Below are 24,623 nucleotides of genomic sequence, written 5' to 3' on the forward strand. Positions count from 1 at the left end.
TGGGCAAGAATCAACTTATTGAGGTTAATCTTTCCATTCAAGAATATGGTATGCTTCTCAATTTACTGAAGTTTTCCTTCATAGTTTATAATAACTTAATCATTTTATTTATATACAACTTTTTTTTTGGTTATTCCTAGCTACCAGTTTTGTTGCTATAGCGTAAAATATTTTTCCTGAGTTTTGTTGAAATATTTTCATTTTTTGTTTCTATCTGGTAACCAGCCACTTTCTGAACTCTTTCATTAGTTCTGAGTTTTTATGTAGATCCTCTTGAATGTTTTTAGCCACATTATCATACTGTCTGCAAATATTACTTTGGTTTTTCCTTTATCACAGTGACCAGACCTCCTAGATGGATGTTAAGCAAGATGGCTGCTCTTGGGCCTGTTTGTCACATGTCTGCCTTTAAAGGAACTCCTTTTATACCACTGACTGTGAGTTTGGGAATCGTTGTCATTTTAAGGAATTATGCTTTCATTTCATGTTAGTTTTGAAAAAACCTAGGATAAGCAATGACTTTCATCCAATTACTGTTAAGTCCATTAAGATGATTGTTTTTTGTCTTGACTTATTGTTGTGGTGTCTTAGGTTACTAGAATTTTCTAACAGATTAAAACACACTTGCATTTTCCAAATAAGCCTTGTCATGAAAATAACATATTTTTTCAAATATTCTCAAGCTGTTAGCTCTTCAGGAGGCCCAAATGACATGAAAGCTTTTCTTATTGAGGAAGTCTGTGAACTGTAGGACAAAGAGCAGGGGCCCAACTGCAGACCCTGCTCCCCAGAGCCCAGAGGCATCAGGAAGCAGCAGCAACTCCACAGCCTCCCTCTGGATGGAGACCAAGACTTCTCCCAAGAGAGGGATGGTGTGGAGATGGCAGGAGCATCAGGCACGTTAAAGGAAAGGGTTGGTGAGGAAGGGATGGATGGGGGCAGTCCCAGGGGGAGGGCCAGCGTTTGAGTAGGGGTAGGAAGCTGAGCCTGGGGACGCCACATGGAGAAGTACAGCCTCCCGGGCCCGTGTCGTGGGTTTGAATCCTGGCTCTGCCAGAGCCTGGCACATTTCCTCCTCCCTCCTTACCTCCTCACCTGGGGACAACAGTCAAGATCTCAAATTAAACCCACTCTTCCTCCTGGGTCCCCCATCTGGCAGACAGTGACACCAGCACCCCCAGCATCCTCCCAGCCAGAGACCTGGGCAACCCCTTGAGGCCTCCCGCTTAGGAGACCTGAGCCCGGAGGGCAGACTCAGGTCTGTGTCACAGCTGGTCCCAGCACACAGCACAGGCCTGGCCCAGGGAGGTGCTCACTGAATGTTTATTGAATAAAGACCACAGAAAAGACAGGCACTGGAGTACTCTCCAAATGTGAAAAGTAGCCCTTCTGGAAGGAAAGAATATTCTTGGTCCATGTGGGTTTGAGTCGGTTAAAAATCATGCTTAAAGGCACAAGGCTGGTGATCCTTTGCGTCAGAAGATGTGCTGCTTAGTGGAGTTTTTCTTCCTCGTTTTCTTTAGGTTTCTGGACACGGCACGGGGGTGAGGATGCAAAGTGAGGGGTCCCTGAGTGGAGATCCCCACCACTTCCTCCAGGGCAGGACTTCCACCAATGGCCAGGCTGCCCGCTCTTCCCTTTCTCTGCCAACCAGTCACTGCTGGCCTCCTGGCTCACACCAGAGGGATGGGGTAGGAGGCACAGGCGGCCAGACCACACATGTTCTTCCCACGCTCAATGAGGAAGTACCTGGGCAGAGAGAGTGAGTTGAGGCCTGGCTGGAGGCTTCCTCATCACAGACCTTTCTGGAATGTTTTGCTGCTCACCAAGATCTGCCTCCAGAGATTAGGCCCTCTGAATTTATTTATAAAACAGTAGCATTGGGCTTATTTTATCACCAGGAAATCACTGACCTGACTTGGTGAATAATTTCTCCTTCTGGAACTCTCCTTGGCCGCCAAATGAACTCCCTTCCTTATTCTATCCATACCTCACTTCTCCCCAGAATTTACCTCGGGCCTCTTCCTAGCCCTGCCTAGGCCCTCACATAGTTATTTAATCATCACTGGGACCCCCGAGGTAACAATTAAATCTCTCCTTTTCGGATGAGGACACGGAGTCTGACAGGAGAGACACAAGGTCACATCAAGATATGTACCTAGGCCACCTGATTCCAGCCCCCTTCTTCTAGAAGGAGGGGCTGTCAACCATCAGGGATAAACTTGTTGCCTTGATTTCTCACAAGTGGACCGTTCCAGACACTGGCTTAGTTCCAGCAGGTTCTGTGTTGTGAGCTGTTTTCCTAGCAGTGGTCACAGATCCTATGGAGCCAAATGGACTCCTGTTCCCGACACAGAATCGTTAGGATCTGGGGTCCAGGATAGGAGAGGGGTCGCTAGAGGGGTGCTGGTGGTGTGGAGGTTACATTCTCACGCTCACACCACCCCCCTCACACCACCCCCCACCCCCGGCCTGGGCTAGGGCTCCAAGGACCAGCTCTTTCTCTGAAGCTGTATATTTGAGGTGGAGGAGACTCCCTCCAGGGCCCCCAGACCTGAGCAGTCACGCCCCCCTCCCAGCACACGGGACCTGGGAGCTGCTTACCCGTTCATTCCCCACTGGGGACCCCAAGAGTTCTTCACGATCCAGTAGGGTATCCCATTTTCTTCTCCATACCCAACAGCCAGTACTGCATGGTTTACTTTATCTGGAGTTTTATGACAGGAAGTACTGGAAAATGAAAATAAAAAAGGTTTGAAAATATGGGAAGGATAAAAGTGATGACTCAATCACATCCACAGCGGTTCTCCGAGAGCTTTAGAGAAATGCTTCCCAAAGTGGGGACTGGGAAGCATTTAAGGTGGTGAATTAGCTCTCGTTTAGTCACAGTGCAAGCGAAGTATTCTCCTTAGTTCTTTTGGTTCTGCTCACCCCAAGAAGAGAGCCTTAGCGTGGTGCCGCCCCCGCTCTCACACCTGACACTTTCCGATGCCCCTCTCATAACAAGGACAGAGCAGCCCTCCTGCTGCCCATTCTGCAGGAAGAGTGTCCAGTTAGAGTTTCACATAGCATTGCTATACTGCCACTGTATTTATTTTTAAGATTACCTGCATTTATGGCAAGTATACAGGCTTTCCGTTTACAATGGTGACTCACTTCCATGAAGAAATTCAAGAGGACAGACAGCAGTGGCTGTGTATTTAATTCAGTTGATGTATAACTGAGTTACTGGCACGTGCCAGGCCTGGTGCAAGGTGCCGGGACACCAGCAGCGAGCAAAACTCTGCTCCTGTCCTGAGGAAGCTTCGTTTGGCAGGGAGCAGAGTGGCAAAGAGGCTCCTTCTATGCAGTGGACAGAGGGCAGTGACAGCAGGAGGCTGATGGGAGCCACGAGGAGGGGATCCAACCCAGCAGGGATGGTGTGTGGCAGGGTCAAGGAAGGCTTCCCTGAGAAGGCAGGGGACATGCATGAAACTACAAATCCTTCAGTGTGGCTGGGGCGGGGGCACAGGGTGAAACGGGGAGGAAAGGGGTGGTTCTGATGAGAGATGAGCTTGGAGAAAGAAGAAGGACCAGACCAGAGGGTACCCCCAGCCAAGCTAAGATGTTGGACAATGGAGAGAAACTGCACTATGTAAAAGTTGGTGTGGCAAGAGGAGCATTCCAGAAGGCTGACTCGGGCTGTGAGTGGAGGCTGGACTAGTGGTGGGAGCACAAGGACAAACCAGTAAGACAGCAGCTGCAGGAGACAGCAGTGGTGGGCTAGGGCAGAGACATGGGGAGGGAGCAGAGAGCACATTCCTGAGCAGTGTTAACGGGGCAGTGTCTGAAGACGAGGAGGAAACATGTAGGATCTGAGGTTTCTGTGGGCCATCGGGCTTGAGATGGCAGGGAGGCCCTTGGATCCATGGGTCTAATGCTCGGCAGACACCAGGCTGTTGGATGGAGACTTGCAAGTTCTCAGCAAACAGCTGGCCATGGAGTTCAAGGAGTGTCTGAGAAGAGGAAGAGGGCTGAGGACAAAGCCATGGAGAACACCAGCATTTTAGGAGTGGGCAGATGATGAGAAGACTGCGAAGGAGATGCTGGGCTGCTGGAAGTGGCTGGGGAGACAGCTGAACTCACTCATGTTGCAAAATAGGCAAGAGGCGTGGATGAGATGAACCCCATATCAGATGCTCAGGAGCTCGGGTTTTCTGAAGAACCCTGTGGTGAAGCTTTCACCAGCACAGGGTTCTGGTGCTGAGAGCAGCTACTTTCTCTTCCCTATTTCACATCTTCAAATTTTTGAACATGGGTTTTCGTAACCGGAGGCAGCTCTTCCGTTGAGGAAGAGTGAACTCTGGGCTCAAATTTTGGGCCTAGCCCTGACCAGCCATGTGACCTGGATCTGACCTCTCTCTCTCTCCTCTCGATGTCAGAGGCCATGGTTCCTGACCCTCAGGGCTGCAGGAGGATGAACTGCGGGAGTGTATAAGATGCCAACACACGTGGTAGGTATTAAGAAATGGTCAGGCCAGGAGTCCTGGCCGAGCCTGAGTCCCATGCCCTGCCGTGAGGAGGCCCACCCAGCCCCTCGCCATGCAGGCTGCTGGGACCCCGGCGCACCTGGAGTAGATGCCCTTTCTGTACATCATAAAGTCACCAGTCACCTCAAAGGCAAAGCTCACAGGGTTGTACAAGGCCACTGCCTCCACCATCGCCTCTTCGTCGTTCTGTGGATAGACAGACGGACAGATGAACATTTATCATCTCCACGCCCCACTTTCAAAATATGACCCTTTGCCCCAAGGTGTGGGATAGGTCGTGAGTGATGTAGATGTCCAGGAGGAAGGAAGAGAAGGCTGTTTTAGACCAAAAAGCAGCTACCAAGGGGCAGGCTGCCCCTCTTCACAGCAGAACTGGGCACTGGATGTTGGGGGTTGGTTTGGGGTCCCCCTACCCTCTTATGCCTGAATGACCAGGATCCTTTGGGTTTTTTATTTGGCTTACACGTCCCTCCTCCCAAACCTTGGCTCCCCTGTGACCTCCCTCCCCTTTGCTGGGCTCATCTGTTTCATCATCTCTGTTAACCTCCCTGCTCTGCTCTAAAGAATCCCGCACCCTTTGGGATAGGAACCATGGGTGCAGCACAGACCCACTCATTCAGTCACCCACAACGATTCACTGAGGTCCTCTCATGAGCCAGGGGCTCCAAGGGGTGCAAAGATGAATGTGACTCCCCCACCCCACCCCCAGGACCCCCTACACCGACAAAGCCAGTCTAAGGAGCTTTGGGTAGAACACAGGGGTTAGAAGTCCATGAGCAGATAAGGCCCAGATGGTGGTGCAAACGAGAAGAGCCAGCAAAGGGCTGTGTGCCCAAGGAGGACCCATCCCCTTCAGCTGGGGAAGGCAGGCAGGAGGAAGTCAGAGGCTTCCTGGAGCCTGCAGCTTTGGGAGGGAGCAGCGGAGACCAGGTGAGAGCAGCAGTTGGAACCACCTGGGGAGCTTTAAAAAATCCTGATGCCCAGGCTGCACCCCAGACCATTACATCAGTGTCTCTGTGGTGGGTCCCAGGCATCGGAAGTTTTTAAAGTATCCCAGTTGGGAAGCATTGGGTTAGAGTGAGCTAAGGAGGCCACTCCCCTGGCTGGAGACCTTAGGGAGTTGAAATGAGGGTGGAGCTGAGGCCAGGGCTCTGCTGAAGGGAAGGGAAAGCTGGAGGGGACAGGGCACCCAGCCCTCCTTTGGTCCCGCCTCCCTGGAGGGGTGGGCAGACGCCCAGCTGCAGAAAGTGAACAGCTGCCTGGTAAGCAAGCGGCTTCCTTCCCCATGCTCAGAAAAGGCCTGGTGAGCCCAAATGGGTCAGGGCAGATGGAGACAAGGAAGGCATGGGGCGAGCACTGCTGTGGGGCAGCTGTTCCCATGGCCACCCTGTGGCCCTGCCAAGGCGGGCTGGACGCCAGTTCTGGCCTGCTCTTCAGGGGCCCACAGGTGTCACGGGCAAGGCTCTCCTGGGACCAGGCAAAAGGGATACCTTTGAGCCCCCGATTCACCTCTTAGTTGGATACAAATGGCCCACCGCAGGTCAGGCCTTGGTGGGTATGTCTAAGAGAAAGGAGCTATTTTCTGAAGATAGATTCATGGTAGTCAGGAACATCCCTATTATAGGGTGTAGGTTCTGGAATAACATGATCTCAGTTCAAATCCAGCTTCCACTTCCTAACTCTGTGGCCTTGGGCAAGTTACTTCACCACTCTGAGCCTGTTTCCTCAGCTATAAAATGAAGATAATAATGACACTTATCTCCTAGGATTGTCTTGAGTCTAAAAAAGATAATACATTTTAAGTGGTTGTGTGGCAGCTGTAAGTACTCCATAAACTTAAACTGTCATTACTATCACTGAGAGCTTGGCACGTGCTTCAATTAAATGGTATGACACAGACATCGCTGGTGATTTACAGACATTTGTGGGCACTCATGCTCAGCCTCCTGCTCTTACATACCACACCTACACACAGGAGTGGAGATATTCTTTCACTCTTTACACACAGCCTCCCACACTTGCAAACACACACACGAGGGCTGTTCACACTTACCCCAGCTCTCTCTCAGAGAAACGGGGTAGGACTGCGCGTCCCCATCCACTTGAGGTTAGGCGTGACTGTGTAACTTGTTTTGGCTTTAAGAGCCAGACATAATTTACCACTTTCTTTCCTTCCGCCTGAGTCCTGGAGTGAAGCCAACAACACAGAGCACAGCCCTGCCTAAGCCGACGGACATGTCACATGAGTGAGACATAAACTTTGTTTTGAGCCATTCAGATTTTGGAGCTGTTTGTCACTGCAGCATAAGCTGGCTTATCCTGACTGACACAGGTTCATACTCAGTGAATTCACATTCAATCTCTCACACACATATGCTCACGTCACATACACACTCACACCCTCCTTTGCAGGATGGGGATTATTGCTTGCATTTTACAGATGAGAAAACTGAAACACAAGAATGAAGACTTGTGCAGACCCAGGTCAGAAGCAGAGTGTCTGACTGCTCGTCTCGAGCTCTCTCCCTCCAGTCTTCCACCATGCTGCCATCATGGTGACTGAGACTCAGTGATCATCAAACCTTTTTAATCAAAGTGATGCGCTGCCAGGAAAGGCTGCCTTGCTGTGCCCATTGGCCAGCTGACAGCAGTGGAGGCTAGCCTCCTTATCAGGACACATTCCCCATCCGAGAGAAGGATCCGTACTCACGAGTGTGATGTTGGCTACGTCCTTGACAAAAGCAATGGCCTTACTGGGCTGGAACTTGCAGTCACCATCCTGTTCAGGGTGGCAAAGGGCACGGAATACAGGTTAGGGATGCTTGGCCCCAGGCTGAGACTTCAGGCCTACCCCATGCTCTTTGATAGCATTTACGAAGCAAAAGCTACATGTCCCAGGGCTTGGGTGATGGGGTCACTTAAGAGAGAATTAGAGGCATCCTTGTTCTCAAGAAGCTCACAGTCTAGTGACAGGAGACAGTCCTGTGCTGGCTTTGGCCAAGGTGGGCTTACATGGCACTTAGTGGGAGCCCAAGAAGGGGCCTAATCTAGACCAAGGAAACTTGCCGAGAAATGGAGCCAAGTAAGAGCCTGCATGGCAGGGGAAGGGAAGGTTAGTCTCAGTCCAGGGAACTGCACTGACAAGAGGCAGGCATAGAGGTAGGTCACAAGGAGGGAAGGGCAAGCTGTTCTGAGATGGGAGAGAAGATGGGGTTGACAGGAAAGGCAGGACGTGGTGTTTAGGAACCAGCAAGTGGTTCACTGGGGTTTTAACGACGGAGAGAGTAAACAGAGATAAGATGGTAAAGACTGGTTTGGGTGGGGGTGGGGCAGGCCTTGAAGCGCAGGCCAGAGTCAGGGCTTTATCTTGCAGGCCCTGGGGAGCCTTTGAAGAGTTCTGAACAAGGCAGCGTGTGGTCAGAACTGGGTCTGAGAGGCCACTCTGGCAGCCCTTGGGTGGAGGATGGCCCGAGGAGAGGCCACCCTCAGTGATATAGGATAGAGGGAGGCCAAGGTCTGAGTGGAGGCAGGGATACAGGATGGACCAAAGGAGCAGATGTGAGAAGGTCTATGATGGTCAGAAGGCTGACTGAAGTGAGCGTCCGGGTGGAGGGACCGCCCTCAGAACAGACCACTGGTGACCAACACGTTTTCAGGGAGGCTGGTGCTGCTCATCGCTGAGAGGGGAAATATAGGAGGAGCCACAGGTTTGGAGGAAAGAAGAGGTGCTTAGCCATGGACAGGCTGGGTTGAGATGATGGCAGGGGAGGCCCCTGGCAGGCCTTGGGCAAAGTGGGTGTGGGTCCTGGAGAGTGGTGTCAGCATGAGGCTGACTGCATGGCTGGAGATGCTGATGGACGGGAAGGGAGGAAGCCAGAGGATGGCGCTCTAGTGCACTCCCGGCGGGAGGAAGGAGGAGCCAGGAAGAAACAGAGCAGCACGGTGCGAGGTGTGGGAGATGGTGAGGAGAGAGTGATGGAGCTGCCACAGAGAGGGCGGGCAGAGGCCCCTGGGTTTGGTGAGAGCCGTGGGCTCAGGCACGCGGAGGAGGTGAAGGAATGAACTTGAAGAGTGTAGACAAGTCTGAGAATTCTGGCGGGTGGTGGCAGTCCTCAAAGGAGGCGAGGGCAGAAGGGACGTTTTCTGAGGCTGGGGTAGGAGCGCAGACGGGGAGTACTGCAGACCAAGAAGAGCTGAGGCTGCCCAGAATTACCTGGGCCTTGTAGGGGTAGGTGTCTTCACCCATGATGCCTTTGTTGTATCGGATGTACTCGAAGGCCTGGCTGGGGAGACCCCTGCAAGAAGCACACACAGATGTGCCCACCCGGGACTGGCCCCGATGCAGGTGGGGCCTGCAGGGGCTCGTTAGATGTTTGCCCTGGCAGGGCTGGAAGGCCTGGGTTGGGGCATGTCCGAGTGGCAGAGGAGGTCTCAAAGGGGCTAGCAATGTCACCCCATTTGCCTGGCCTCAGGATAAAGCTCAACAGACTCAGGAGAGACTACTGGCGTCCAAGGTCCAGCTACATGTGCTTCAGTGGGACAGCGACCCCTCGAAGCCAGGCCCCCTCTGTCAGGAAAAGCGGGCAATCCCACAGGACGGCTGATGGGATCAGCCCAGCTCACCATCATCGCCACAGCCCTGCCCACTGGGCCCCCACCCGGGCAGGCTCTGACTGGACGGCCTGACCCCGCATATCAACCCTGTGTGCTAGAGGCTGTTATTTCTTGAGGCTCAAACAGGCTGAACAACTTGGCCCGAGCCACATAGCTATAACCAGGATCTGGTTCCAAAGGTGGATCTTTTTCTGCATCGTGCTGCCTACCAGAGCAAACAAAAACCCAACAGCTCTCCAGCTGCAACTCCCCAGCAATCCCCACCCCGTCCCTTGTTTTTTTCTCCATAGCATTTGTCACCACCTGACCTATGGCACATTTGTTTATGAGAACATCAGCTCCTTGTGTTCTGTTGGCTGCCGTATCCCCAGTGCCTAGATACGTAGCAGGTGCTTAGTCATATTTGTTGAATGGATAAAAAAATGAAGTAAACCAAAGCAAACAGACCCCTTTGAAAAATGGTGGGGGCCCAGAGTGCCCTTTCAGACTCTTGTTATGGGCGGTGTTTGTAAGTTGCAGAGAGGAAAGAGACCAAAAATGAGGTGAGAGGTGAGACTGAACACAATGGTGGGTCAGTAACTAGGCCGTGACTTCACCCCTGACTCCTAAGGACTCGGCCCAAGCAGGTGGGGCATGAGGCCTTCCCAGGCCCATGATGCCACAGGAGGCGGGGCAAGGGCCCTGGGGCTGGGGTTGCGGCCGGGAGGTAGGTGAGGGGAGGCCAGGCTGGGGGCTTGCTCCAGGGGAGCACGAGGGGCCTGGCTTTACGCATGTATATGTCAGGAAAGCTGGCAATCCTGCAGAAACATCTCAGAGCACTGCACATGTGGAGAAAGAGACGAGGGCTAGAGACGCTGTAGAAATGTTAGCAAGTCCCTAACAACCTGTTTTAACAATAGGCCAGGAAAGCAGGCCCAGAAAAGATACAGCCTTTATGCACAAACACTTAGAGACATTTATAGAGAAGTTCCTTCCTACGGCCTGCCAAGCTGAGGCAGTTAGAACTTTAGAGTTTGTAGAAAGGCCAACCCAACATCTGCATGTGGATCTTGGTTTTGGAAGATGATGTGTTTCTCACTCTATTAATTCTTTTGGCCACTCACCTAGAGGCCTTGGTGGCTGATGAGGCCAACCAACCGTGCTGTGGGGTGAGAGCTGGGTGTCACTATGGAAAGAGGATGGATTTTAGAACCAGACATCCTGGGCTTGGATTACAGCTCTGCCAGTTCTGGCTGAGGGACCTTGGGCATCTGAGGTGACCTTCCTCCTCCGTAAGATGGGGACGATTGTGCTGCCACCCAGGGCACTGTACGACGTTATGTCTGTGGCTGTGCCTGGCACATACTAGACCCAACAGACATGATCAATGGGAAATGAGGAGGGGCTTTGGGCCCCTCCCAGTCAGGTACGTACCCTTGGCAGCCGTGATTGTTGAAGTTCTGGGCGCAGTCCACCAGCTGCTGCTCTGCCTGGAGGAATGAACACAAACCCAGGGAGCTGAAAGCTGAGAGCCCCTGGAGGCTTTGGCACCAGGCGCGGAGCCTCCCTCGCTGATCCACACCCGTGGCCCCATCAGCTCTGGATCAAGATGACCACATTATAAGCCCCCCAAGGGAGGGACCATCTCATATGTTCTGAAGTCCCAGCCCAGCAGCACATGTCAGGAGGGCTCAGCAATGACCTGGCAACCAAGCAGGCAGGTGAGAGGGCACAGGTGGGCCCTGCTTGTCAGAGCACCGCCCTGAAGGTGTGCACATCCATGTGGTTTTGGGTCCTGTGGTGGCATATGGGAGACGGTGGGGACAGGCCTAGCCAGAGACCTTGCTCCACCTTTCCTCAACCCGGGTCCTCACGGCCCTCGCCAACCTCGCCCTCTACTCTCCCTCGTCCCCACACAGGAGGCAGGGGCTGGGCGCTTCCTTCAGAGGCTGTCACCCCTCCCTCTGGGGGCTCGGGGGTTGAATACAAAGGTCCCTGGCTCTTCCCTCCATGAAGATGAGGGAAGCAGCCTGGGAAGGAGCACAGCTCCTAGAGGGCTGCCTCCCAGGCATGCTCTGCTTTCTGAAGGCCCCAGGTTCCCAAACTGAGGAACACCCAGATCCCCTCAGGAATGAGCCCTTGGGCTGTTTCCTCAATGAGCCTCATTCCTTTCTAGGAAAAGCCTCAACTGAGATTCACATGCCAAACATTCACAAGGCTGGGACGCCTCAAGTCCAGCTGAAGTGGTTAGCTGAAGTCCTGAAGGAGCCCAAAAGCCCAGGCCTGGCCCTCCCTGTCAGGCCGTGATCTCTGCAGGAGATGACCACGCCCCCGCCCTGTGGCTGATGGCTTACCAAAGAGAGCAGCTTCCCAGTTGCGATGGCGACCGCAGACTCCAGGGCCCCTGTGGTGGAGAAGGTCCAGCAACTGCCACAGCCACCCTAGAGAGGCCACGGAGCGGGGAGTTGGTAATCGGGACACCTCGAGGCAGCCCCAGCGAGAACCCCCGGGCTCCCGAGGCCTTTAGTTTACAAAGCCCTGATCCACATCTGTCCACTCTGACCCTCACAAGCCCTGCGAGGCCAGCACCCTTCTCCCCATGTTACCGATGAGGTGACCGAGGCCTGCACAGGAGCAGGAGCAGCTGCCACTGACCGGCACCTGTGGACTCTGGATCCTGGCCTCTCACTGACCAATCCCTACCGTCCTTCGAGGGCTGGAGTCCCTCTTGACCCCATTCTATGGTTTTCTAGATCTCCTTCTACTTCTGATTCTTATGTGGGCTCCTCTTCTTCCCACTGTTTCCCAGCAGAACGACTCACCAAAGTCTTGTTTCTAGAAGCTTCTCTCTCACTTTTCCACCTCCCATCTCATTCCACTCATAGTCCTAACCGTTAAACGCACAACTCCCCAAACCCTACCTCAGCCCTGACCTCCACCCAGATCCAGACATCCTTGTCTTCCAGGTGACCCCACCTGGACACCCCAGACACCTCAGCCTCTGCTGGTCCTGTCCCATCCATCCATCTCACCACCTTCTGCCACAATCATTGCCGCTGCCTGGCCTCCTTATTCACAGCACCTCAGGGTAATGTGAGGGCTAGGAGTTGGGCACCAGAGCCCACCTGGTTCAAATCATAGCTCTGCCACACACCAGCTGTATGACCAGAGCAAGTGACCTCCCCTCTCTAAACCTCAGTTTCGTCATCTGTAAAACGGGAAGAACAGTGCCGTTAGAGGGGCAGATAAGATCAAGCAGTTACCCCATGGGCTCGGTACTGTGTTGCTATTACTGATTTTTAGGCCTCACCTGTCTCTTTTCCTCCCCTCTCCGGTTCAATCTTTCATATTCTACTTCTAAAATGTCTCTGAAGATTCCCTTCTTTATTGCCCTAATTTGCTCCTTATTGCTTGTCTCCTTGGAAAGGACCCTCAAGCTGGCCTCCCCTCTAGTCTCTTCTTCTCAAATCCTTCCCTCAACAGGGAGGAGAGGACCTAGTCAGAGGGTCTCCGGGCTGGTCAAGGAGGTGGGTTTGACCAGTGCTGAAGGTGGAGAGCCGGGCTAAGCCACGAGCACTGGACTTGGAGCAGAGACCTGGTTTGGAGTCCCGTCTGCCACCTGCTTCCCTTGGGCAAGCCCCCTTCCCTCGGTTTCCTCCTCTGTAAAGTGAGAAACCCTCAAGGGGCTGCTGAGGGTTAGTGTTAGGTCCTGTCACTCTATCTGTAACCGCACAGTGGCCACAGCGAGATACCACCCACTCCTTGAGACGAACGCCTTGTCGTGGCCCCTTCGCCCAGGTGGCTTAGTCCTGCCTGATGGCCTGGGAACAGTTAACATGAGGACCTGGCACATTCCTGGTGGACCTCCCCTTCCCACCTGCCCAAATAGTGAGCAGGTTCAGGCTTCCACACTTAACATTCGTTGCTTCAAATTGTCATAGGATCCTCAGATGGTCTAAAAGCTGCTTTTGGGTCATGGAGGAAAAGGCTGGCTCTTGGGTGCTGGTTTAAATGTCCAGATCAGTTAGCAGGCTCCAGGAACCCATAGAGCCTGGGAGGTAAGCTGTGCCACATGGTTTTAAAGAAAAGGAGAAAGTTTCTCATGGAGAGTTTCAGTGGAAATTCAAGTGTTTCCAGGAAGGAAACCTTCACCTTGTATTTCTTCGGATTGAGAGGTCGGCATCTTTCTGAAGAAGGCCACTGCACTGTCCCTTCTAGGGCAAGGACCACGGTAGGCAGAGGGGACAGACAGCAGGGGGGAGGGTCCAGACTCTCCAGAACAGAGCATGTGCGGGGACCCCCCAGCCAGCGGCCAGTCGCCAGTTCTGCGAGTACTGGGAAGGTACCGCCACTCGCCTTGCTAGGCACACTGTGCCCTGCAGGGGGCGCTCTTCCCCACAGAGAGGGCCACTGAGAGGCCAGCCTCCTGCTCAGGGCCAGAGCATGTCTGAAATGCTGGGTTTCACTTTGTGCCCTGACCGCCTGCAACTACCTAGAGGGAAGCAGCCAGCCAGGGAGGGGCTGGACCCTGGTGCCTCTCGGGGTGGATGGAAGATGGGAAGACGCATGGGCGGCAGGAATGGGGTCCTGGTGCCCAACTTCTGAATGGTGTCCAACCTCTGAACATGATGTTTTGGTGACTCCGTAAGAGAGACCTAGGGCCAGTGGGGAACTCTGGGTAGTGTGTGTAGGGGGGTGAATGGGTAAACTTCAGCCCAATAAAGAAGAACTTTCTCATCTTCCAGAGCAGCCTGTAGAAATAATGATCTCCCTGCCTTTCAGAGGAAGGCAGCTAGAGAGATGATAACAAAATAATAGAGTTAGGGATACACTTGCTATGGTTTTGGGGTTCTTTTGAGTTTTTCTTCCTGGTATACTGTCTGAGAATGTGGCTACTTTTTGGGGAAAGGTTGGGGATTGCCATGCATACCTGATTTTTCACTGGTGAGACAAAATTTCCTTTTTTCCGCCAGTCCACAAAGGGTGGGTAGGGACCAGTACCCCGAAGGTAGTTAGCTTTGGTAGCTGAGCAATTCTGGAACAACCAAATACAATTTTCTCAGTGGGGTGGGGGGGAACCTTATTGACAGAAAAAACATGTAATTAAAATGGAATCGCCAAGAGGGAATGAGAAAGATTGTAGCTGTCTGAACCATCTTACCCCTGTCAGTTCCAAACGCTAAATGACATGTCCCTTTGAGAGCCCAGGTGAGGGAGTTAGGACACGGCAGCCAGATTTAGCAAGTAAAAATAAGTTTACCCAGTTAAATTTGAATTTCAGATAAATGATGAATAATTTTATAGTGTATGTATGCTCTGTACAATATTTAGGATATACTTATGCAAAAATATTATTTGTTGTTTATCTGAAATTCAATTTTAACTGGGCATCTGTATTTTATCTGACGACCCTAGGTTAGGGGTCAACATGGTTGAGGCCAGGAGTGTGGACTGAGGAACTGTGCGGAGCTGACTTCTCTGCCTCCCCCAAGAATCTGGGGACACTGCCAGCTGCAGCTGGCGTGGGGTTCAATCTGGCTGAAAGCAGGGCAGGCTATGAGCTTATTCCAAAGGCTTGAGTCAAAAGATGCAGATTTGGTCACAATAAATAACACCCACCTGAGGCTCTGACCAAAGATACTTGCGTTCTAATTCAGCAAAGTTCATGTCTGAAAATTGGTTCAGTCCCACTGAAAAAGAGAAGGGAAAAACAACAAAAAAAGACGAGCTCAGTAAATCACTAATAAAGGAACAGAAAAAATAATGAAACCCTATGTTTACTTGTGTCCTATGTACAGCCGCTGCAACTTGGCTCCTTTACATTTTTAAATGTAACATAATTCAATCTACCAAGGTCAACCCTCACTGCGCTTCCCAACTGCCTGGAAAGCTTTTCAACAGTTCATCTGTCTGGTCTGCACCCAGAGATGCAGATGCAGTGGGTCTGGGGTGGGGCCTGGGCACCCATTTTTTCAGATACTCCACTGGAGTCTGGTGGACGTCCAGGTAAGGAAGCACTACAGCTGCGCCTCATCCTGCTAGGGAAGTGCCTTCCCACCTGCTGCCTCATCCATGACAAATGAGGGGAGCATTAGTATCCCCACTTTATAGCTGAGTCAAACTTCAGAGATGTTAGCTCCCCCCAAGGTCACACAGCTAGCGCCTGGCAGAAATGCGATTCAAACCCAGGGTTCCTTCCAGCCCATGCTTGTTGCCCATATTACCAACTTAGCTGGCACTGCCAACATTTCTGAGTCCTCACTATGTATGCTGTGCGTGTTTCCAGTGAAACTGACCCGAGTGAAGGCAGATGTCCCTAAAGGCTGCTCATGAGTGCAGAGCACATCTCTGAAGAGGCTCTGCCAAGCGCAGAGCTCAGCATCCGGGCTGGACCCTCGGATGGCAGGACCGGGGCAGGGGCTTCTATATAGTCTCCTGGATACTTCACATCCACTCAGAGGCGTACCAGCATTGTCCTAAATTTACCCCCCTTGAGCCTCACAGAATAATAGCAGAGGCAGAATCTGAGGTTGGCCAGGACAGCTTCAGAGCCTGGGTTTCTGTTCCCTCCACCGTAGGCCCCTAGTGGGCCCTTTAATTAGCAGGGGGCACTAATTGATTTCTTTCCAGATCTGAGATGCTCCTCTTCCCGAGGGCCTAGAAGCCCACGGGAAAGGCGTCCCCGCGGTACTTTTGAATGTGTGGTTCCCAGCGTTGTGGGCACTGATCCTCCTCCAGTTGCTGACGAACGTCTGCAGCCGGTGGGGGTACTCCTCCACGCTGTATTTCTTCTGGTGCTAAAACAGAACACATCAGCAATATGTCATGGAAACAGGATGCAGCTCACCAGAGCGAGACAGTCTTGTTTTCTAAGAGGAAGGGTGGAGGTTTTCTTCCTGACAGGATTCTCAGGCCAAATCTGTGTTGGTGGGTGGGACACCATCCCGGGTCTCCGCTGTCAAAGCTGGGAAGTTACAAAGCACAATGCCTGCCTCCAGGGACCTGTGGCCAGAAGGAAGCCCATGCAGCTGCCTGAAAGTCAGCCAACGAACATTCCGAGAGGCCCTGCTGAAGAGACTGGCCAAGCGCAGGTCCCCCCTGGACACCACAGCTGGGGCTGGGTCAAGTTTATGGCAAAAATCACCACTTTTCAAAAGCACGTGGACTAGCGTTCTCCAACTGAGTTTGTAGCTGGCACACATTGTGATTTGAATACATAATATGAAAATGAATCCCAGTCTTTGAAAGGCAGCCAGCTGACTTCATCACTGGGGACCACTGTGTGGAAGGAGTTTACTTAACTGAATCTTTCCCAGTGTTTGGCCAATTCAGGAAAGGCCCAGGGGGCAGAGTTGGAAAATTCGTCTTCATTGTCTCCAATCTGGCACAGTTTGGTTTGATAACAGGAAACTCAGGGAAACGAAAAACTTCAGAAAGAAGAAGTTGGGCACTGACCTGCAGCATCCATGACTTAAAGTGAAACTTCTCTGCAAAAAGAAAAAAAAATTAGGCCTGGGTGCCTCGTGGTAAAGTTGAGTCTACAGCCAAAGTAGGGCACCTTAGAACTGATTTGCATTTTTAGGAAACTGGGCTAACTTTAAAGCACCCAAAATGGTGTTATCTAGGGTAGAATGCAAAAAGAAACCGAAACTCACACTGCTTTGGTACCTTTGAAAAACTATATGTCATTAACCTATGGTGTTAAAAGTCAGCATAGTGGTCATCCTTAGTGGGGGACCAGAGGGGGCTTCTAGGGTACTGGTAATGTTCTATTTCTTTATCTGGGTGCTGGTTACATGAGCGTGTTTATATTGTGGAAATTCATTGAAATGCATATTTAATGATTTGTGCATTTTTTTGTATGTTGTTATATTTCAATAAGAAGTTAATTAGAAAACCTATATACCCCAAGGATCAGCAAATTTTTTCTTAAAGGGACAGACAGTAAATATCTTAGACTTTGAAGTCTCTATGGTCTCTGTCACAACTACTCAACTCTGCCATTGTAGTGTGAAAATGAATGGGTGTGACTGTATTTCAATAAAACTTTATTTACAAAAACTGGCTGCCCAGTTGTTTGTAGACCCCTGATATACCTCCCCTTGTACATTTTTAAGTTATCTAAAAATTTCATTTTAAATTTAAATAGCCGCAAAGGATATATTCCAGTTTATTGGATATATCGATATTTTAAAATAGTCTGTTACATCATTCTTTTAAAGCTAGCCAATGGAATCTATACCATCAGGACTTGATACCCACCATCAATAATGTGAACAAGCTCTTCTATAAAAATTGGGTATTTTACATACAGCAGTCCCCCTTTATTCACAATTTTGCTTTCTATGGTTTCAGTTACCCGCAGTCAACAGCGGTCCAAAAATATTAAATGGGAAATTCCAGAAATAAACATAAGTTTTAAATTGTGCGCCATTCTGAGTCATGTGATGAAATCTCTCACCATCCTGCTCTATCCTGCCCAGGACACAAACCATCCCTTTGTCCAGCATATCCATGCTGTTTACACTATCCACTGTTAGCTACTCAGTAGCCGCCTTGGTTATCAGATCGACTGTTGTGACATCGCAGTGCCTGTGTTCAGGTAACCCTTATTTTTCTTAATAATGGCCCCAAAGCGCAAGCATAGTGATGCTGGCAATTCAGAGACCAAAGAGAAGTCGTCAAGTGCTTCCTCTAAGTGAAAAGGTGAAAGTTCTTGACTTAATAAGGAAAGAAAAAAAATCACAGGGCCAGCCAGGTGGCGTAGCAGTTAAGTTGGTGCGTTCTGCTTTGGCGGCCCGGGGTTCCCTAGTTCGGATCCTGGGCACAGACCTACTCACCACTCATCAAGCCATGCTGAGGCGGCGGCCCACATAGAAGAACTAGAAAGACCTACAACTAGGATATACAACTATGCCCTGGGGCTTTGGGGAGAAAAAAGAAAAAGAGGAAGATTGGCAACAGATGTTAGTGCAGGGTCAACCTTCCTCAAAAAAAAAAAAAAATCATATGCTGAGTGAGGTTGCTAAGATCTATGGTAACTTTTATTACAGTATATTGTTATAATTGTTCTATTTTATTATTATTTTTGTTAATCTCTTACTGTGCCTAATTTATAAATTAAACGTTATCAGAGGAATGTATGTATAAAAGAAAACATAGTATATGTAGGATTTGGTAGTATCCGTGGTTTCAGGCATCCACTGGGGGTCTTGGAACATATCCCCGTGGATAAGGGGGGACCACTGTAGTTTATTTTTCTCCTTGAACCCCCATCTCTATCCCTACCTCACAGAATTTTATCCTAAGGGAGCATGTATTTATACGTGATTGCCCTAACATCTTTTTATGTGACAAGAACAAAAAGTATAAACTTAAATTATTTTTACTTCCTGTGACCAACATATCTCTGAATATTATAAAAATTTATTCTGGATTAAGTAATCATCATCATTAATACCTCAACTGATTAAAACATTTCAAATATATTACACATTATGAAAAGTAATTGTTAAACATAAAAAGTAAACTTGTATTGGAAATCCATCTTTTAATTAGATAAATAGGATTTTATTAACAATTCCCCTCCATGGATTTATATATTTATGGATGAATATTACCTATTTTTTGAATGGGTCAGCATTAATTCTGATCTTTGTTTTTTTATAAGTCAAAGGGCAGAGAAATCCTGCTCAAATAAGCAGGATTGCTTACTGCTTCTGAGAACGGAAGGCAATTTTTAGAGCCATGTCACTCAACTCCTTGCACTCCCTCCTATGCCCCAAATCACAGGGTGAGGTATTGCTCAACATTATTTCTAAGATCCCATCAGCTGATTCCTCAGTGAAGTCCTCTCTCCTTCAGTTTCAGTTTCCTTTAGGACCTGACAACAGACTTGAAGAGGATTTGTTACCATTCGTCTTTCTGTCTGCTGCCTCGGATGTGTTTATACCCATGGGTTCAGAATCAGGACGAATGAGAGGAGGGTCCCCACTTCCTAGGTGCTTTCTCCTGGCAGCTCAGTTTTAGCCAAGAGGACATTTCGAAGGAAAGGGTGTGGAAACTGATTCCCTACCTGTGTCTGTATCACTTGGAATTTCTTTCTTTTCTTCCACGGATCCGCACCCCCCCCCCCCCCCCCCCCGTTTGAAGACTGCTGCTGTACAGAATTTAGACCTCCCTTTGTGGGTCACAAAAGTTTCTGTTCCAAAAACCAAGCAATAGCCATTTTTCCTCGGGGAAAGACATGCACATTTCCCCAATACATGTTTCAGAGGATTGCAAATCCTGCCGCAGCTTCAGAGGAAGCTGAGGGCTCCCTGATGGCTTCAGAGGAAGACAGACCTCGTCTCAGGACCAGGGTTTGAGGCAGGACGGAGTTTAGGACAACTGACTAGTGTTTGCCTCCGGGAGGTTTGAGAAGCAACAGGCAGGTGTGAAAACCCTTGACTACTCATGCGCTGGAGGTGAGCGGAAGAAAAAGCCAGAGACGACTGTGGGCGGGGCCAGAAGAATCGGCCTCTGACCCTGCGCCCCAACCTCAGACAGATCCATTTCAATTCATCGTGATTTTTGGAAGACGTATCTTTATGTCTGCCCTGTCTGAGAGACGGTGTGGGGAATATATAGAACAGGGGTCACCAACTATGGCCTGCTGCCTGTTTTTGTACAGCCCACGAGCTAAAAATGTTTTCTACACTTTTAAATGGTTGAAAAAAATTTACATTTTGTAGCACCTGAAAATCATTTGAATTCAAATTTGTGTCCATAAATAAAGGTTTGTGGGGACACAACCATGGTCATTCATTTACATACTGTCTACGGCTGCTTTGAGCGCAGAGTTAAGTAGTTGCTACAGAGACCGTGTGGTCCACAAAGCCTAAAATATTGACTATTTGGACCTTTACAGAGAAAGATTGCCAAACCACGCTCTGGAGTTAAGATGGCTTCCGGCGCCAGGCCTCCGTGATGCAGGCCACACTGCCAGGGTAAAGCAAAGCCCCTGCTTGGGAGCAGCTGGGTTTTTCTTAGGTTGAGACTAACCTGCAGCTGGGCACCCTCCCAGGTTTGCAAGACTGGGGGGCTTTCTTGTATAAATGGGGGGAAGGAATAAGGCAAGATTCTGAGCCAGCGGGATTCAGCCTCAGTGACCTTCGTCTGTCCCAGGCTGTTCTTTGGCTCTTCTTTTCTGTCCCAAGGGTGAGGGGGGCAGGTGGTCTTGTGAGCTCAGGGTCTGTGGGGGGTGGGCTGAGGCTGAGTGGCAGTAGGGAAGGAGTGAGGCAGCAGGGGGGAGCCAGCTCCCCGCCTTCAGCCGGGGGAGGCCCGTGGAGCCCCAGGAGAAGGCGTGCATGAAGCTGGACCAGTCCCAGCCGACCTGGCTAAAGCGGGGGAGTCCTGGGGCTTCCTTACACCATGGGCCCTGGGAACCAACACTCGCAGTTTTCAGGGGCTAAAACTGTGTAGCAGAGCACTCTCTCCTCCAAATAGCCGTCGGGCCCACTTTACAGAGGGGCTCTCAGGCACCCACGGGGATCCCCTATGTGCCAGGTCCCGGGGAAGCTGTTAGAAAAGCGGGAAGTCCCTGCCCGCCTCCGGCAGGGGCAGATCAAAGTCCTCTATGGTCCCAGTTGAGGGGTGGAGGGCAGAAGAGGCTGCGGGCTTCTCTGGCATTCTAGGCTCTGCAGCCGCCTGGGCAAGTGGGACCCTGGACACCTAGCCCACCTGCTGCTCTGGTCAAGCAAGAAGCCCGCCCTCCTGGCTTTCTCCCACCCCCACCCCCACCGCAGCTCACCCCTCCCGGATCCCGACGCGCAGACCCCCTGAGTCTCGGAACTGGGCATTGCCCTGCCCGGCTCCTCCGGAGCTCATTCCACCTCCCCCCGCCGCCCCCACCTCCCGCACCCCCGCCGGCCCCCTGAGTCTCGAGTCTCGGACCTGCGAGGCCCCCTTCCCACGGCGCCCCCAGGAGGCCGCCCGGGCGCCCGCGCCCCTTCCCTACCTAAGGAGCTCACGGACAGCTCGGCGGCGCCGCAGGTCGGGGGTCCCGAGAGCCAAGCCCCGGCGCAGAGCAGCGGCAGGACGGCCCACATCGCGGCGGCGGCGGCTCGGCCCGCGCACTGGCTCCAGCCCCGCGGGGCGGCGGCCAAAAGCGGCGGGCGGAGAGCGGGCGGGCTGGGCGGCGCGAGCGGCGGGCGGGGCCCCGCGGGACACCCTTGGGCGGCCGGCTCGGGCCCCGGTTCCCGGCCTCTGCCGCCTCCGTCCTCCCGCCCCTCCCACTGCCCACCTCCCTCCTGGGCCACATCACTCCCCTTTCTCCTTCTCTGCGTCTGGCGGGGTGCTCCGTCTGAGGGACTGGCTGGTCGAAGCCTGACCTCTCCCTGTCCCGGCCCGTCCCCACCCCCAGAGCCTCCATCTCCGTCCTCATTAACGACGTTCCCCGGGTTGTCCCTTCCCGCCTTGGAGTGAACTTACAGCTAGAGAAACAAGACAGCTGTCTTTGTGAGTCCCTCGCGCCTCCATAAAAGGCATTTTAGTCTTTCTGCTGAAAAGTAACATTAGCAGCTGTAGGGCCATTTTTTTAAATTTTGAAATCGGAAGAAAGGAGGAAGATGATTTTTATAAGAGTCTGGACGTGAGATAAGCAAATAGAACAAGGAACATTTCAAACGAAGGCAACATGCATTGCGCTTGCTTTGGGGGAGAAGGAGAGGGCGATTGAGACCTGCCTGCACTGCGTCAGGCACCCAGGTGGGCCACGTTCTTCACTTACGCATCACCCAGCAAAGTGCCAAGTGGCGGACTCCCCGTTTTGCAGATGGGGAAACTGAGGCTCCAGGAGTTGATGAGTCGCAGCCCCAGACGTTTTGGTGTGGTCAGAGCCTGTGGCAGCTGGCCTGTTGGAATCTGAGCTCTCTCACACCACCCACCTTCATTCCCACAGGGGTTTCCTCCGCTGAAATTCTCAGCCCAGGCTCTGCCTCTGAGCCCCTGGGTCTGGGTAGGCTTCAGGAATCTGCACTTAAGGGGCCTCAGGATGATCTCGTGTGGACACTGAATCTGCGTGCAATCAGCAGTTGGTGCCAGCAGACACTGTCTCTTCAAATCAGATCTTTGTCAGTTTATGAAACTGCCCCTGTCTGGACACCCCTCTGGGTGCGCTTTGAGGCAAATGTCTGGGAAAAGACCCTGTATGGTTGCTGTTTGGAAAGTTAAGTCTCTGACCTTGGGTTAAGTTGTCCCGCCTCTGCAGATGTCCTATCTGGCATGTGTGCAGGGACCTCCTCCTCTTTCTGCCCATCCCAGCCGCCTAGAGTGGCAGGACTGAAGGCCCTGGTATTAGACCCCAGATATTACACTTGCTCCCTCTGCTGGATCCCCAGGGACCCTTCTTTGTGGATCATTCCAGAAGGCCTGAGATGGGGTGGTGCAGTGTGGAAGGCACTGGCCTGGTCAGTTGGAGACTAATGTTTGGTTCTAGTCCTACCACAGTATCAGTGTGTGACCTAAGCAAGTGGTCTGCTCACGGTGGGCCTCAGTTTCCTCAGCTGTAAACTGGGACAGCTGTAAGCTGTCCCTGCCTTCCAGGGCGGCTACATACAGTTACACAGTTTCAACACAGTTATAGGTAAAACACCCGGCTCCCAGCAGGGCACTGTAATAGTGACTCACCCCGAATGTGGGCTCAGTCTTGTGCTCTCTGTCCTTCACTACTTGCACTCCCTTTCCTGGTGAGTTCTTCTGCCCCTCTGGCTCCTTTGTGAAGGTTTCCCTGTCGTTCAGTTCCTCTGCACTGCTACGCAGGGGAGGCTGAGGGCTGGTGCTGGTGACAGAGCCTTGCTGGGCCAGGAGTGGTGGGCAGAATTCTAAAGCTTCTATCCCCTGGTTATTCAGTGGAACACAATCTAGGTACTGCTGGGAAGGAACTTTGCAGATGGAATTAAGGTTTTGAATCAGCTGACTTTAAAGGATTATTCTGGATTATCTGAGGGTCCCACTGTAATCACGTGGGCCCTTCAAAGCAGAAGAGGAAGGTGGAAGGATCAGAGAGATGAGGCAGAAGGGAGGTCAGAGAGCTTTGAACCATGAGAAGGACTCTGCCCTCCACTGCCGACTTGGAAGGGGCCCGTGAGCCGAGGAACGTGGGTGGCCTCTAGAAGCTGAGAACAACCCTAGCCGACAGCCAGCTGGAAATGGAGACCTCAGTCCCACAACCTCATGGAACTGAATTCTACCAACAACCTAAAGAAACTTGGAAGCCGACTCATCCCCAGAGCTTCCAGAAAGGAAGGCGGCCTGGCTGACACCTTGATTTCAGCTGTGTGAGACCTGGAGCAGAGAAACCAGCTAAATCCACGTGGACTTCTGACCTCCAGAACTGTGAGATAATAAATTTGTGTTGTTTTAAGCCTCTAAGTTTGTGGTAATTCATTTTGCAGCAATAGAAAGCTAATAGTCCAGGTGAAATGCCCAGGCTGACAGGTGCCTCTGGTGACAGAGGGCTGGGCGTGGTCTAAGGGTCTGGTGCACGTGGAGGCTGGCACGTTCTTGTACTTCTGGAGTCTGGGAGGCTAAGGGAGGAGAGCAGGTCTTACCCTCCAGGATCAGGAGTCATTGCCTCCTTTAGGGATGTGTTAGACTCCGTTCCAAGTGCTTTACATGAGTAAACTTTCTTAATTCTCACTATTCATCCTCACCATATAGGTGAGGTGACTGAGGCACTTGAGTAACTTGCCTAAGGCCACACAACTAAGTAAAAGAGCTGGGGTTTGAACCTCTGGTCAATGGAGTCCAGAGTTCTCCACAAAAGCAGGCATCTGCCCCACTGGAGCAGGTGAATGAAGGTGAGCCCTGAGGCCTGCCTGCCTTCCTAACCACCCTGGCCTAGAATTTCCTGAGGCACCATCCGACCAGAGCTCCTGGATTCTGCAGTCAACGCCTGAGTGCAAAATGCCTCCTGCTTACTGTTCTAGGGAGGCAGTGATGGGAGAGGATCAGCAAGTTTGCCTGGACCATGCCCCGTGTGAGCAGAACATTCCCAACTTCCCTTCCTGGCAGTGAAAAATGGGCCTTGACTATTGTGGGCCGTGAGTCACTCGGTCTGAGTGTGGGTAATAATTGCATGGTAAACATACATTATTGCTTATGCTGTGATAAGGGCCCATAAAGGGCTGACTGAATAAAAATGGAATGGAATCGAGCTGGGCGAGAAGGGAGCCTGCAGGATTTCATCTTCAAGCTGTGTTGTGGTAGTCTGGATGACGTCCTGGCCAGCTACTCAGGCCCCCCACGCCTAGTAGGCCCCTCCCTCCTGCCACCTGCCTGGTCCCCTCTTTCCCTGGACTCCTCACCAGATCCCTACTCAGCTGTCACTCAGACTCTTCCTCATCTGAGCCTCCTCTTCTCTCAGCCAGAAACCCTGGGTTTCTATTCCTTCAAGGCCCAGTTTGTGACACTTCCTTTAAGAAGCTCTCTCTGACCAGCCTTCCCTTTCTTTTTTTACTG

At 51.6% G+C, this 24,623-nt stretch overlaps 1 protein-coding gene across 1 annotated transcript; it reads right to left on the bottom strand.

Moving 5' to 3' along the window:
* Positions 1–1,307: 1,307 nt before the first annotated feature.
* On the bottom strand, positions 1,308–21,265 carry CTSH (cathepsin H). The gene is made up of 12 exons (XM_004421883.3): positions 21,121–21,265; positions 16,578–16,609; positions 15,814–15,919; positions 14,742–14,812; positions 14,053–14,157; positions 11,477–11,563; positions 10,557–10,612; positions 8,743–8,824; positions 7,240–7,308; positions 4,609–4,715; positions 2,605–2,730; positions 1,308–1,749 (listed from the first exon to the last, which is right to left on the bottom strand). Exons 1-12 carry the CDS (start codon positions 21,209–21,211, stop codon positions 1,674–1,676), a joined length of 1,008 nt encoding a protein of 335 aa, XP_004421940.1. The 5' UTR covers positions 21,212–21,265; the 3' UTR covers positions 1,308–1,673.
* Positions 21,266–24,623: the final 3,358 nt, after the last annotated feature.

Source organism: Ceratotherium simum, chromosome 3 (assembly GCF_057802395.1).
Source record: "Ceratotherium simum simum isolate JZ-2026a chromosome 3, ASM5780239v1, whole genome shotgun sequence".
Taxonomy (NCBI): Eukaryota; Metazoa; Chordata; class Mammalia; order Perissodactyla; family Rhinocerotidae; genus Ceratotherium; species Ceratotherium simum.

Coding starts and splice junctions, on each gene's coding strand:
- CTSH (XM_004421883.3), bottom strand. CDS start 21,211: ATGTGGGCCGTCCTGCCGCTGCTCTGCGCCGGGGCTTGGCTCTCGGGA. Junction 14,813..15,813: donor TGGGAACCACACATTCAAAA/GTACCGCGGGGA, acceptor TCTCTTTTTCAG/TGGGACTGAACCAATTTTCA. Junction 8,825..10,556: donor AACAATCACGGCTGCCAAGG/GTACGTACCTGA, acceptor TGCTTCTTGCAG/GGGTCTCCCCAGCCAGGCCT.